This window comes from Chiloscyllium plagiosum, unplaced genomic scaffold (genome assembly GCF_037043375.1).
Source record: "Chiloscyllium plagiosum isolate Xiang-an unplaced genomic scaffold, Cpla_swu_hap1 HiC_scaffold_11, whole genome shotgun sequence".
Classification (NCBI taxonomy): Eukaryota; Metazoa; Chordata; class Chondrichthyes; order Orectolobiformes; family Hemiscylliidae; genus Chiloscyllium; species Chiloscyllium plagiosum.
Genome location: NW_028270149.1, coordinates 80291643 through 80304709, shown reverse-complemented (window position 1 = coordinate 80304709; position 13067 = coordinate 80291643). Strand labels below are relative to the sequence as shown.

Genomic DNA, 13067 nt, shown 5'->3' with positions numbered 1-13067 from the left:
CCAAACACCCAGAGAAGCTCACCTCACCTCATATTTCCATTATTTCAAGAAAATAACATCAATTCATTCTTTAACTCTAAAAGGGAACATCAAGCAACAAATATTCACAACACTAAGGCCCCCTTTCCCTTAACTGCTTAATACCTGCCTCCAATGCTATAATATACTGTTCCAATAAAACATTTATTAAAATTACATCAAATCCATTTCAAAACCTTTGGTGTCTTTCTTCTTCCGGCTGAAGATCTCACTGGATCATCTTCTTTCTTGTTACTGTTAAGATGTTTCATATGAAAAGGTACCTTTGATACAGAGTATTTCAATGTCTTGGGTCTCTCTCTCTCTCTCTCGATGGCAGTTGCTCTGTCTGATTTTCAAAATGACTGCCTTTTTTATATTCCCCCGACATTGGATCATTAGTTTGATGTTGATAAAACAATAAATTCAAACTGGATTGGGTTTTAGTATCCTGGGGCATAATTTAAACTGTTAGTTTAAATTGGAATTGTTGCCAAAACAGCAAACAGTTCAAGTATCCATTTCACAGCCAAATGTTATATATTTTCAATTTTCCAGTACATTCTGAGACTGCTCGTCAAATCATATGACAGGTGCTTGTAAGCTCTCAGTGCAGAACAGCATTCACTCTTTCTTAAAGATACAGGACATGCCTTCAACTTCACAACAGAAGTAGTGATCTTCGCATGCTCACTGGCTACTGGAGTAGTACCAGATGATTGGAGGGTGGCAAATGTTATTCCCTTGTTCAAAAAAGAGGATATGGATAACCCTGGGAATTACAGACCAGTCAGTCTTACATCACTTGGTATTTGGGTGATAGTAAAATGTAGGATATGTAGGTTAGTTTGATCTTAGAATATGATAAAAGGTCCGCGCAACATAGAGAGCTGAAGAGCCTATCCTGTTCTATGTTCTATCTGTGTATGACTGTGTGCGTGAGGAGTTAGAAGGGGAATAGAGCTTCAGTAAAGTTATACGTTGATATTTGCCAGTTGTTCATCTGGGGTTGGAATACATTATGTCCTTATCTATTAATTTATTTATCAATCATAGATAGCAGTAGACAATCTTTAAGAATCACTGATTGACGATAAATTCAACCTTTACATTATAATATCAGTGTTTGGCACTTGTGCCTGGTAGATGATGTACAGGCTTTGTGGAGTTAGGGGTGAGTTACATGCTGCAATATTCCTAAACTCTGACCTGCTCTTGTAACCAGAGTATTATATATAAATATGATGAGTCTAGTTCAGTTTCTGGTCAATGGTAACCCCAGGCTGTTGACAATGGGAGATTTAGTAATGGTCATGAGAATGAATTTCACAAAATAATGGCTGGATTCTTTCTTGTTGGAGGGGGTCATTTCTGCCAAGTGTGACATGAATGTGCTTGCCACTTGTTATCCCAAATCTGCATTTGAACATGGGCTGCTTCAGTATCTGAAGAAGGGCTAATGCCCGACACGTCGATTCTCCTGTTCCCTAGATGCTGCCTGACCTGCTGCGCTTTTCCAGCAACACATTTCCATCTCTGATCTCCAGCATCTGCAGACCTCACTTTCTCCTGCTTCAGTATCTGAGCAATTGTGAATGGTGTTGAGGATTGTGCAACCATGCACTTTCCTGGGGGCCAGAGAAGTGTTTGTTCCTTGATACTCATTGATTCCAATTTTGCTAGGGCTCCTGGATGTCACACTCAGTCCACTGTGGCCTTGATGTCCACGGCTGTCACTATCTGGAGTAGAGTGGTGCTGGAAAAGCACAGCAGTTCAGGCAGCATCCGAGGAGCAATAAAATCGATGTTTCGGGCAAAAGCCCTTCATCAGGAATACAGCTGTATTCCTGATGAAGGGCGTTTGCCCAAAACGTCAATTTTACTACTTCTCAGATGCTGCCTGAACTGCTGTGCTTTTCCAGCACCACGCTACTCCAGAATCTGGTTTCCAGCATCTGCAGCCATTGTTTTTACCCAGGGCTGTCACTATCACCTCCCCTCTGGAATTCAGCTCTTTTGTCCATGTTAGAACCAAGGCTGTAATGAGGTCAGGAGCTGAGTGGTCGTGGCGGAATCCAAACTGGGCATCACCAAGCAGGTTATTGCTGAGCATGTGCTGCTGGATAGCATTGTTGATGGCACCTTCCATCACTTCACTGATCATCGACAGTAGACTGATGGGGTGTAATGGGCCGGGTTGGATTTGTCCAGCTTTTTTTTGTATGCAGGGCATATCTGAGCAATTTTCACAATGACGAGTGGATGCTGATGTTGTAACTAAACTCAAAGAGCTTGGCTCGGGGTGCAGCAAGTTCTGGAGCACAGACCTTCAGTACTATTGCCGGAATGATGTCAGGGCCCATAGTTTTTGCAATATCCAGTGCATTGAACTGTATCTTGTTATCTCATGGAGTGAATCAAATTGGCTGAAGGCTGGCACCTGTAATGTTGGGGACAACTAGAGCGGACTGGGATGGATCATCCACTCAACCCTTCTGGCTGAGAATTGCTGCAAATGTTTCAGCCTTACCTTTTGCACTGATGTGTTGGGCTCTTCTACCATTGAGAATGGGGACATTTGTGGAGCCTCCTCATCCAGTGAGTTGTTTAAATGTCTACCACCATTCATGATTGGATGTGGCAGGACAGCAGAGTCTGGTTCAGACTGATTAGTTGCTTAGCTCTATCACATGCTGCTTATTGTGTTTGGCATGCAAGTAGCCCTGTTTAGTAGCTTCACTAGCTTGACACCTCATGTTTAGGTATGTCTAGTGCTGTTCCTGACTCCCCATCTTCACTGTCCATTGAACCAGGCTGATCCCCAGCTTGATGGTAATGCTTGAGTGGGAGAGATGCTGGGCCATGAGTTTGCAGATTGTGCTGAAGTACGCTGCTGTTACTGATGATGGCCCACAGTGCCTGAAGTCTTGAGTTGCTAAATCTGCTTGAAGTCTGTCCCATTTAGCTCAGTGACAGTGCAATACAACAGGATGGATGGTATTCTGAATGTGAGGGTGGAACTTCATCTCCACAAGGACTGTGCAGTGTCACTCATACCAATACAACCATGGACTGATGCATCTGGAGCCAGCAGATTGGTGAGGATGAAGTCAAGTAAGTTTTACCCTCCTATTGGTTCCCTCATCACTTACCATAGACCAGGGTAGCAGTGTTGAATTTCATCAGCTATTCCCTGGACCACTCTCCCAAACCATCTAAATCTTTCTGCAGCCTCCCCACCTCCTTAGTACTACCTGCCTGTCCGCCTAACTTCGTATCATCGGCGAACTTCGCCAGAATGCTCCCTGTCCCTTCATCCAGATCATTAATATATAAAATGAACAGCTGTGGCCCCAACACTGAACCCTGCAGGACCCCACTTGTCACTAGCTGCCATTCCGAAAAAGAACCTTTTATCCCAACTCTCTGCCTTCTGTCAGACAGCCAATCCCCAACTTATGCCAGTAGCTCACCTTGAACACCATGGGCCCTCACTCAGCAGCCTCCTGTGAGGCACCTTATCAAAGGCCTTTTGGAAGTGTACATAGATGACATCCACTGGGTTTCCCTGGTCTAACCTACTTGTTACCTCTTCAAAGAATTCTAACAGGTTTGTCAGGCATGACCTTCCCTTACTAAATCCATGCTGACTTGTTCTAATCTGACCCTGCACTTCCAAGAATTTAGAAATTCCGTCCTTAACGATGGATTCTAGAATTTTACCTACAACCAAGGGTAGGCTCATCGGCCTATAATTTTCCATCTTCTGTCTTGATCCTTTTTTGAACAAGGGGGTTACAATAGCAATTTTCCAATCATCTGGAACTTTCCCTGACTCCAGTGATGTTTGAAAGATCACATTCAGTGCCTCCGCTATTTCTACAACTCAATCCTCAGTCGATTGGCGAGGATGAAGTCAAGTAAGTTTTTCCCTCCTGTTGGTTTCCTCACCACCTACCACAGATCCAGTGTAGCAGCGAAGTTCTTTAGGACATAACCACCTTGATCAGTAGTGCTACTGCCGAGCCAGTCTTGATAGTCAATGTTGAAATCCCCCACCTAGAGGACATGTTGTGCCCTTGCCACCCTCAATGCTCCCTCCAAGTTTGTTCAGCATAGAGGAATACTGATTCATCAGCTGACGGAGGATGGTATGTGATAATCAGCAGGACCTTTTTGCCCCCTGTTTAACTTGAAGCCATGAGACTTCAAGGGTCTGGCATCAATTTTGAGGACTCCCATGGCAACTCCCTCCTGACTGTTCACTAGCTAGACAGGATGTCAGCTGGGCAGAAGGTCAGATTGACAGTAGAGGCCAGTGGTCAGTTCTGTCGAGGGTGTGGAGTCACAGACAGACAGGACAGGGAAGAAGGCTTTTGGCATACTGGCTTTCATCAGTCAAGGCACTGAGTATAGAAGTTGGGAAGTTATGTTGCACTTATACAGGTCGTTGGTGAGGCCACATTTGGAGTGTTATGCTCAGTTTTGGTCTCCTTGCTATAGGAAGGATGTTATTAAACTGGGAAGAGTTCAGAAGAAATTTTCAGGGATGGTGCCAGGGTGCAATGGTCTGAGTTATAGGGAGAGGTTGAACAACCTAAGACTTTTTTCTTTAGAGCTTAAGAGATTGAGGAGAGTTCTTATAGAAATGTATAATATCATGATAGGCATGGATAGGGTGAATGCACTCTGTTTTTTTTCCAGAATTGGGGAATCGAGGACAGGAGGGCATCAGTTTAAGGTTAGAGGGGAAAGAATAAAAGGGACCCTGAGGGGGGGGACGTTTTGACGCAGAGGGTGGAATGCATCTGGAATGAGCTGCCAGCAGAAGTGGTTGATTACATTAACAACATCAAAAGGTATTTAGACAAGCACATAGATAGGAAAAGTTTAGAAGGATATGGCCAAGTGCAGGGAAATAGGGTTAGCATGGATGGACATTTTGGTAGGGCATGGACCAATTTGGACCAAAGGGCTTGTCTCCGAGCTATAGGCCTCTATGACTCTTTGTTAATGTTGGGTTGGGTTGGGTCGCATTTGGCTGATGCAAGGAGTTGCTAGGGAGATGTCAACTCAGATCGAATGGATGTGGGGGTTTAGAGCGGGTCTGGACATGGCAGGGGTGTTAGATTTAATAATCTAACTTTCCTGATTAATTATTTTACTTAAATTCATCATTACCTTCTGAAATTTCCGATGTAAATGGAGACTTTTGGAGTGTTTCAAGAATCGGAGAATTGCCTCGTGGAAAATCTAGTTTCCTGGGCAATACCTTCAGAGTGAGCTAGAATGGGGATTCCACAGAATATTCATGGTGACTCATCGTCGACACCGAATAATGACTGGCCTGCGGAAAATCCCTGACATTATATCATTATAATAAATGTCTGCTGGTTTCTCTTATATTATAGTGGATAATATATAAGCATTGCTGCATAAATACATTACTGGAGGCAAACTAAGATCGATATGAAGTAATAACTGTAATCCAGGAGATAATGAAGTTTATTGATGACTCACTGTGAGATTGTAAAGTAGGTACAGTAACTTTGTTTTAGCTAGCACCTTATCAATGGGTATTCCTGATAAACCGACCAAAATTACGTGTTCAATATTGCGATCCATCATGATGTCCGTGTATTTCTGCTGTAAATAAAGTCTAACAGTGACGTGAATACTCTCTGCATTACTTTTCTTTTACTTACTGTGGGTTTTTACATTAGTTTTAGGAGGTTTTTTATAGGGATGCTTTGAGGGATATTAAGGTCTCTCTTGTTCAGTGTTTACTATGGTTATGTGTACCTCTTGATTATCTGGAATATTTGATCAATTGCACACTCCTGTTCCAAGAGGTGCTGGTTAATAAAAATGTTTGCTTTATTTATCAGCAGAAAAGACCAATGTTTGAGGAAGGCTTTTGCTGAATGCTGATGCCTTACACAATATAGTTTCTGGAGAAATCAACTGGTAATAGGGTCGTCAATAAATTTCATAAAAATTCCTAGTGTTGGAAATATATGCACAGAGCTCAAGACCTTTTAAAACCTGACAAAAACAAGTTTTGTGCTGGCAGAGGAGTAAAAACCAGAAGCAGGTGTTGGGATTGAACTGTGAACAGAGACTGAGTATTCCGGAGCCAAGTACAAAGAAATGACTACCTCGTGGGGAACGTTGCACCTGAGACAATTAACCCAAAACCAAACACATCCAGCCCCAAGACAACTTTCATACCTCTGGCCACCCAGCCCATAGAAGATACCGATTCATGGAGATAGTGTGGAGCCAAGAGGGTTACCATAACAACCACCCCACATCCAACAGCAATCAAAACCGTTAAAATCTTGTGTAAAATTTGGAAATCTAATCAAGCCAGTCAAGGCCAAAAAGAAAACCTCGACAAGACAATGCACCTAGAGATTAGCCTGACGATTTGGAAGCCCCACAGCTGGTATAACTGCAGCCCTGATCTCACATCACCAGAGGAGCTGAACCAGAAAACAAGAACATGGAGAATGTGTTTTGTAAGACCGACAGCAGCCCTCAATGACCATCAAGGCTGATCATGCTAAAAGGAACTATGACCGACAAAATGTGAAGCATCAACTATCCCGACCATCACTGCAAGTCCTCAGACCCAACTGAGCTGAAAACTGAACTCAATAAACCAGCAGAAATAAAAAAAACCCAAGTACTCAACAGGTAGATCCAAGTACTCACGTGCCTAACCCGGCATCAGTGGACTCAACGCAGACTGAGCAGTTGCCTATCTAGAAGTCCCCTACCACATTCAGAGTACAGCAAGCCAGAGCAACTGTACCAGGCCAATTTCAAAACTGCATTCAAAGTGGTGAGCATAATCCCAAGACCCCAGAGTAGTAACTTAGTCAGTAGTGTGAGGTGGATGGAATGAGTGTATTATGATATTAAATAATAGTGTATTTTAAATAACACTGTATTTTAAATAATAGTGATTTATTGTGTTATCTTGTCTTGTATTAAGTTACCTTTTTGTGTGTTGTTGATTTACCTGTTTCCTGTATTGTTGTGTTACTTCTTCTGTGCAACAATAAACAGAGATTGTTTTGCCCTGAAACATCCATCTGCTGCCTTTTCATTACATGCCAATAAATAAAAGGTCCAGTGGCTAGAAGCAGGGGTTGGAAGCAATTTGAACCACTTAGAAGTCAGGACTGAAAATCAAACCTCTGCACATCTTAGCTGTAAGTGTCAGCTACCAGCAATCTTCTCTGTCTCTCAATATCTGATGTCAAATAATGTTTATCTGGACAGGTAAACACCAATCATTCGATATAGTAGCCATCACAGCTGCTGGATCTAACTTCAAGTGATGCTTTCTTCATTTCAACAATAAGGAACTCAAGGAATTGATTCCACTAGCATGCTACAAAGACTGATTGAACCTTTATTCTTTTGTGTTTTCTATACTTGTTTTAATCTTAACATCTGTTGATATTGCTGACAAGGATTTTATTATCTTAACTCCAAAGGAATCTTCCATAAAACTTGTAATGAACTAACCTATGCCTATTTAAACTGAAAATGTGGTCTACTCTGACTTGAACTAGACAAATGATAAAGGGGCTACATGAGTTTTATTAATCTACTGTTTATTGAGAATGCTGGGAACAATCTTGGTCTTAATGACATTCTGTTGTGTTTTTAGAATTATTTCAGTTATAGGAATTTAGCAATATAAAGTATTTAAAGGTATAAAAGTACAACGCCTTTTTCTCCTGATGAGAAATGGGCCACAAATTCAAACTACAACGTGTAATGAGACAATCTGATTTGCTTAAAAGTCACTTGAATTAATTTCAACCGCAACTTTCCACTTTAGTATTTAACTGTGCCATGTCCAGACTGTAACATTTCTAACCTCTGTACTATTGTTAGGATGTCAGAAAACACACAAGACCAGGCTATAGTCCAGCAGGTTTATTTGAAATCAAAAGCTTTTGGGGTTCTGCTGCTTCATCAGGTGAAGGTTAAAACTGTTGGATCATAACCTGGAGTTGTTGCATTCTGACTTTGCCTACTCCAGTCAAACACCGGCACCTCCACATCAATTGTTACGATGTTACGATGACAAGAGCAATATCCAAGCCAACAGTCCTTAAAGATCAATGAAATGCTCCCTCTGCATTTCTGCCCCCTTAACTCAAATTCCAGACAGTACCTCCTCCATTTTTGTAAGCCAAGTAAGGGAATCTCCAGACATTGCCTAGACCCACAGCACAGCCGATCACAGAGAGCAAGTAGTCATTCTTCGAGGACCAGTTACCTCTCTTTACATTTTCATCATTTTTGTTCACTGGTGGATTGGCAGCACTCTTGGGGCAAAGAAAGGAATTGACTAAATTAGAAAGTAGATTTTCTCAATCTAAACTTAAGCACTTAGTTCAACTCTTCCCCACTGTAAAAACATTTCTTTATTCCCCAGTTAACAGCAATCACTTAGTAGTTTGGAAACAAGATGGGTGACTGCAGTTCACAAAAGCTAAAATTCCCAAAGAATCAGCACTTCTCAGGATTTTACATGAGTGTAATTTCATGTTTTGCTAAAATACTCACTGTATCTATTGGAGAGTGTGTTTCCTGTCCATTCTGTGAGAATTCAGATAAAGCCAACTCCCTCTGGTCCATCTTCAGACAGCTATCTTCGCTTGCTCAGGAGCTGGATGTAAACCTTGAGGAGTAAATCTTGCCCGAAGGTGTTCTATCTTTCCAAAATTCCAGGACTGTGATTAAGAACTGTTCAGCCTTTCACCAGGTAAATGACTGGTGAGAATGACAAGATGTGTCCAAAAAGGGCAAGATCTAGTTGCTCTGGGTGATGTCCACATTTCCTGACTATTTCTGATGCAATCTCCACACTAAAAATAATAGAATTTCAGGTTTGTTTCAAAACACTCAATGTCAGAATATATCTACTTTGCATCACATATTTCTCACCAATGCTTTGAAATGAGGAGGTCACACAATATAGAGGAGAGGCCACGGCTTGAATCAGCTTCTGCAGCTTTCACCGTGGGGTGGCTGTTACTCTGCAGCTACCTCAATGTTTCCAATTGACCAGGAATCTCTCCTACTATCCCTGCCTGCCATACAATTATCAGAAAGATTCAAAGATTGACTATTGAGTGACCATTCAGATTGAAGCTGAATGCGGTGCCAATATTTTGAAGTCTTGAGATTTCAAAGGACTTTGTCAGAGTGAACCAGATGCAGGGGATTTGCTGTTGGTAAAATTAAAAATCCCATTCAGTTCCCTCACAGTCAGCTGGGGCATCATGACCAGGACCAGGGTCTTCACCCTTAACAATTTCTCCTTTGAATCCTCCCACTTCCTCCAGGCCAAAGGGGTAGCCATGGGCATCCGAATGGGCCCCAGCTATGCCTGTCTCTTTGTTGGCTACGTAGAACAGTCCATCTTCCGTAATTACACCAGCACCACTCCCCACCTCTTCCTCTGCTGCAGTGATGTCTGCATTGGCACCACCTTGTGCTCCCATGAGGAGGTTAGGCAATTCATCAACTTCACCAACACATTCCACCCTGACCTTAAATTTACCTGGACCATCTCTGACACCTCCCTCCCCTTCCTGGACCTCTCCATCTCCATTAATGACGACCGACTTGACACCGACATTTTTTTACAAACCTACCGACTTCCACAGCTACCTGGATTACACCTCTTCCCACCCTACCTCCTGCAAAAATGCCATCCTGTATTTCCAATTCCTCCACCTCAGCCATATCTGCTCCCAGGAGGACCAGTTCCACCATAGAACACACCAGATGGCCTCCTTCCAATTTACCTTCCCATGTGGTTAAAGATGCCCTCCAACGCATCTCGTCCACATCCCGCACCTCTGCCCTCAGACCCCATCCCTCCAACTGTAACAAGGACAGAACCCCTCTGGTGTTCACCTTCCACCCAACTAACCTTTGCATAAACCAAATCATCCAATGACATTTCCGCCGCCTCCAAACAGACCCCACCACCAGGGATATATTTCTCTCCCCACCCTTTTCCATCTCCGCAAAGACCATTCCCTCCGTGACTACCTAGTCAGGTCCACGCCCCCCTACAACCCACCCTCCCATCCTGGCACCTTCCCCTGCCACCGCAGGAATTGCAAAACCTGCGCCCACACCTCCTCCCTCACCTCCATCCAACGCCCTAAAGGAGCCTTCCACATGCATCAAAGTTTTACCTGCACATCCATCAATATCATTTATTGTATCTGTTAGTCCCGATGCGATCTCCTCTATATTGGGGAGACTGGACACCTACTAGCAGAGCGCTTTAGGGAATATCTCCGGGACACCCGCACCAATCAACCACACCGCCCTGTGGCCCAACAGTTCACCTCCCCCTCCCACTCTGCCAAGGACATGGCAGGAAGAATGCTTCATCTTCTCCCTCGGAACACTTCAACCCCAGGGCATCAATGTGGACTTCAACGGTTTTCTCATTTCCCCTTCCCCCACCTCACCCCAGTTCCAAACTTCCAGCTCAGCACTGTCCCCATGACTTGTCCTACCAGCCTATCTTCCTTTCCACCTATCGACTCCACCCTCCTCCCTGACCTATCACCTTCAACACCTCCCCTACTCACCTATTGTACTCTATGCTACTTTCTCCCCACCCCCACCCTCCTCTCAATTATCTCTCCACCCTTCAGGCTTTTGCCCAATACGTCAATTTTACTGCTCCTCAGATGCTGTCTGAACTGCTGTGCTTTTCCAGTACCACTAATCCAGCATCAGAAATTCGACATGGTCTGCCAAATCTCTATCAATGGAATACATATGTTATATGTTTTTGGAGATATTTCTCTTGATAAAACTTAAAATATAAGCCATAACTATTAATTTAACCTGGGGCAGTGTTTTGTAGAGAAATAAGACGATGTTAGTTTCTGGGTCTGTAGATTGTGAAGGAGCAAAAATGGCCTTCAGTAGAGTGATATGTGCTTCTTGTCAGATGTGGGAGTTTAAAGAGAGTTTAAGGGTTACTGCGGATTATATCTGTCATAAATGCTGTTGGTTGCGAATCTTATCAGATCGAATGGATCGGTTGGAGAGACAGTTAGAAACAATGAGGAATTTGCAACAACAACAGTATGTGATGGATGGCAGTTATAGGAAGTGGGAAAAGTCTCAGACACAGTCACATCGATGGGTTAACTCCAGGAAAGGTAAGAGAGGTAGGGAGCTAGTGCAGGAGTCTTTTGTGGCTATACCCATTTCGAACAAGTATGCTGTTTTGGAAAATGTAGGGGGTGATGGATTCTCAGGGGAATGTAGCACGAACAGCCAAGTTTCTAGTATTGAGACCAGCTCTAATGCAATGAGGGGTATGTCAGGTTCCAAGAGATCAATTGTGTTAGAGAATTCTCGAGTCCGAGGTATAGACAGACATTTCTGTGGCCTGCAGCAAAAAATCAGAATGGTGTGTTGCTTCCCTGGTGCCAGGATCAAGAATGTCTCAGAGAGGGTGCAGAATGTTCTCAAGGGGGAGAGGGACCAGCAAGAGGTCATTGTCCACATTGGAACCAATGACATAGGAAGGGGAAAGGTTGAGATTCTGAAGGGCGATTACAGAGAGTTAGGCAGGAATTTAAAAAGGAGGTCCTCGAGAGTAGTAATATCTGGATTAATCCCAGTGCTATGAGCTAGTGAGAGCAGGAATAGGAGGATAGAGCAGATGAATGCATGGTTGAGGAGCCAGTGTATGGGAGAAGGATTCACATTTTTTGGATCATTGGAATCTCTTTTGGTGTAGAAGTGACCTGTACAAGAAGGACGGATTGCACCTAAATTGGAAGGGGACTAATATACTGGCAGAGAGATTTGCTAGAGCTGCTCGGGAGGATTTAAACTAGCAAGGTGGGGGTTAGGGGGTGGTGAGACCCAGGGAGACAGTGAGGAAAGAGATCAATCTGAGACTGGTACAGTTGAGAATAGAAGCGAGTCAAACAGTCAGGGCAGGCAGGGACAAGGTAGGACTAATAAATTAAACAGCATTTATTTCAATGCAAGGGGCCTGACAGGGAAGCCAGATGAACTCAGGGCATGATTAGGAACATGAGACTGGAACATCATAGCAATTACAGAAACATGGCTCAGGGATGAGCAGGACTGGGAGCTTAATGCTCCAGGATACAAATGCTACAGGAAGGATAGAAAGGGAGGCAAGAGAGAAGGGGGAGCGGCATTTTTGATAAGGGATAGCATTACAGCGGTGCTAAGGGAGGATATTCCTGGAAATACAACCAGGGAAGTTGTTTGGGTGGAACTGAGAAATAAGAAAGGGATGATCACCTTATTGGGATTGTATTATAGACCTCCTAATCGTCAGAGAGAAATTAAGAAACAAACTTGCAAGGAGATCTCAGTTATCTGCAAAAATAATAGGGTGGCTATGGTCGGGGATCTTAACTTTCCAAATGTGGATTGGGACTGCCATAGTGTTAAGGGTTTAGATGGAGAGGAATTTGTTAAGTGCATACAAGAAAATTTTCTAATTCAGTATGTGGATGTACCTACTAGAGAAAGTGCAAAACTTGACCTACTCTTGGGAAATAAGGCAGGGCAGGTGACTGAGGTGTCAGTGGGGGAGACTTTGGGGCCAGCGACCATAATTCTATTAGATTTAAAATAGTGATGGAAAAGGATAGATCAGATCTAAGGATAGATCAGATCTAAAAGTTGAATTTCTAAATTGGAGAAAGGCCAATTTTGACGGTATTAGGCAAGAGCTTTCAAAAGCTGACTGGGGGTAGATGTTCGCAGGTAAAGGTACGGCTGAAAAATGGGAAGCCTTCAGAAATGAGATAATGAGAATCCAGAGAAAGTATATTCCTGTTAGAGTGAAAGGAAAGGCTGGTGGTATAGGGAATGCTGGATGACTAACGAAATTGCGGGTTTGGTTAAGAAAAAGAAGGAAGCATATGTAAGGTATAGACAGGATAGATCGAGTGAATCCTAAGAAGAGTATAAAGGCAGTAGGAGCATACTTA

At 43.2% G+C, this 13067-nt stretch overlaps 1 protein-coding gene and 1 pseudogene across 2 annotated transcripts in view; one reads left to right on the top strand and one right to left on the bottom strand.

Moving 5' to 3' along the window:
• The window catches only part of LOC148148841 (sodium- and chloride-dependent neutral and basic amino acid transporter B(0+)-like), a 430083-nt pseudogene that overhangs the window by 267846 nt on the left and 149170 nt on the right, over nt 1–13067 (top strand). The gene's annotated exons all lie outside the window — the stretch shown is intronic.
• The window catches only part of LOC148148842 (sodium- and chloride-dependent neutral and basic amino acid transporter B(0+)-like), a 57688-nt gene that overhangs the window by 40647 nt on the left and 3974 nt on the right, over nt 1–13067 (bottom strand). Inside the window, exons 2-3 of the mRNA XM_087992224.1 lie at nt 8611–8912; nt 8216–8369 (exon numbers count right to left, since the gene is read on the bottom strand). Of these exons, the coding sequence (XP_087848350.1) occupies nt 8216–8369; nt 8611–8682 (226 nt within the window). The 5' untranslated portion in view covers nt 8683–8912. The remainder of the gene's footprint in view (nt 1–8215; nt 8370–8610; nt 8913–13067) is intronic.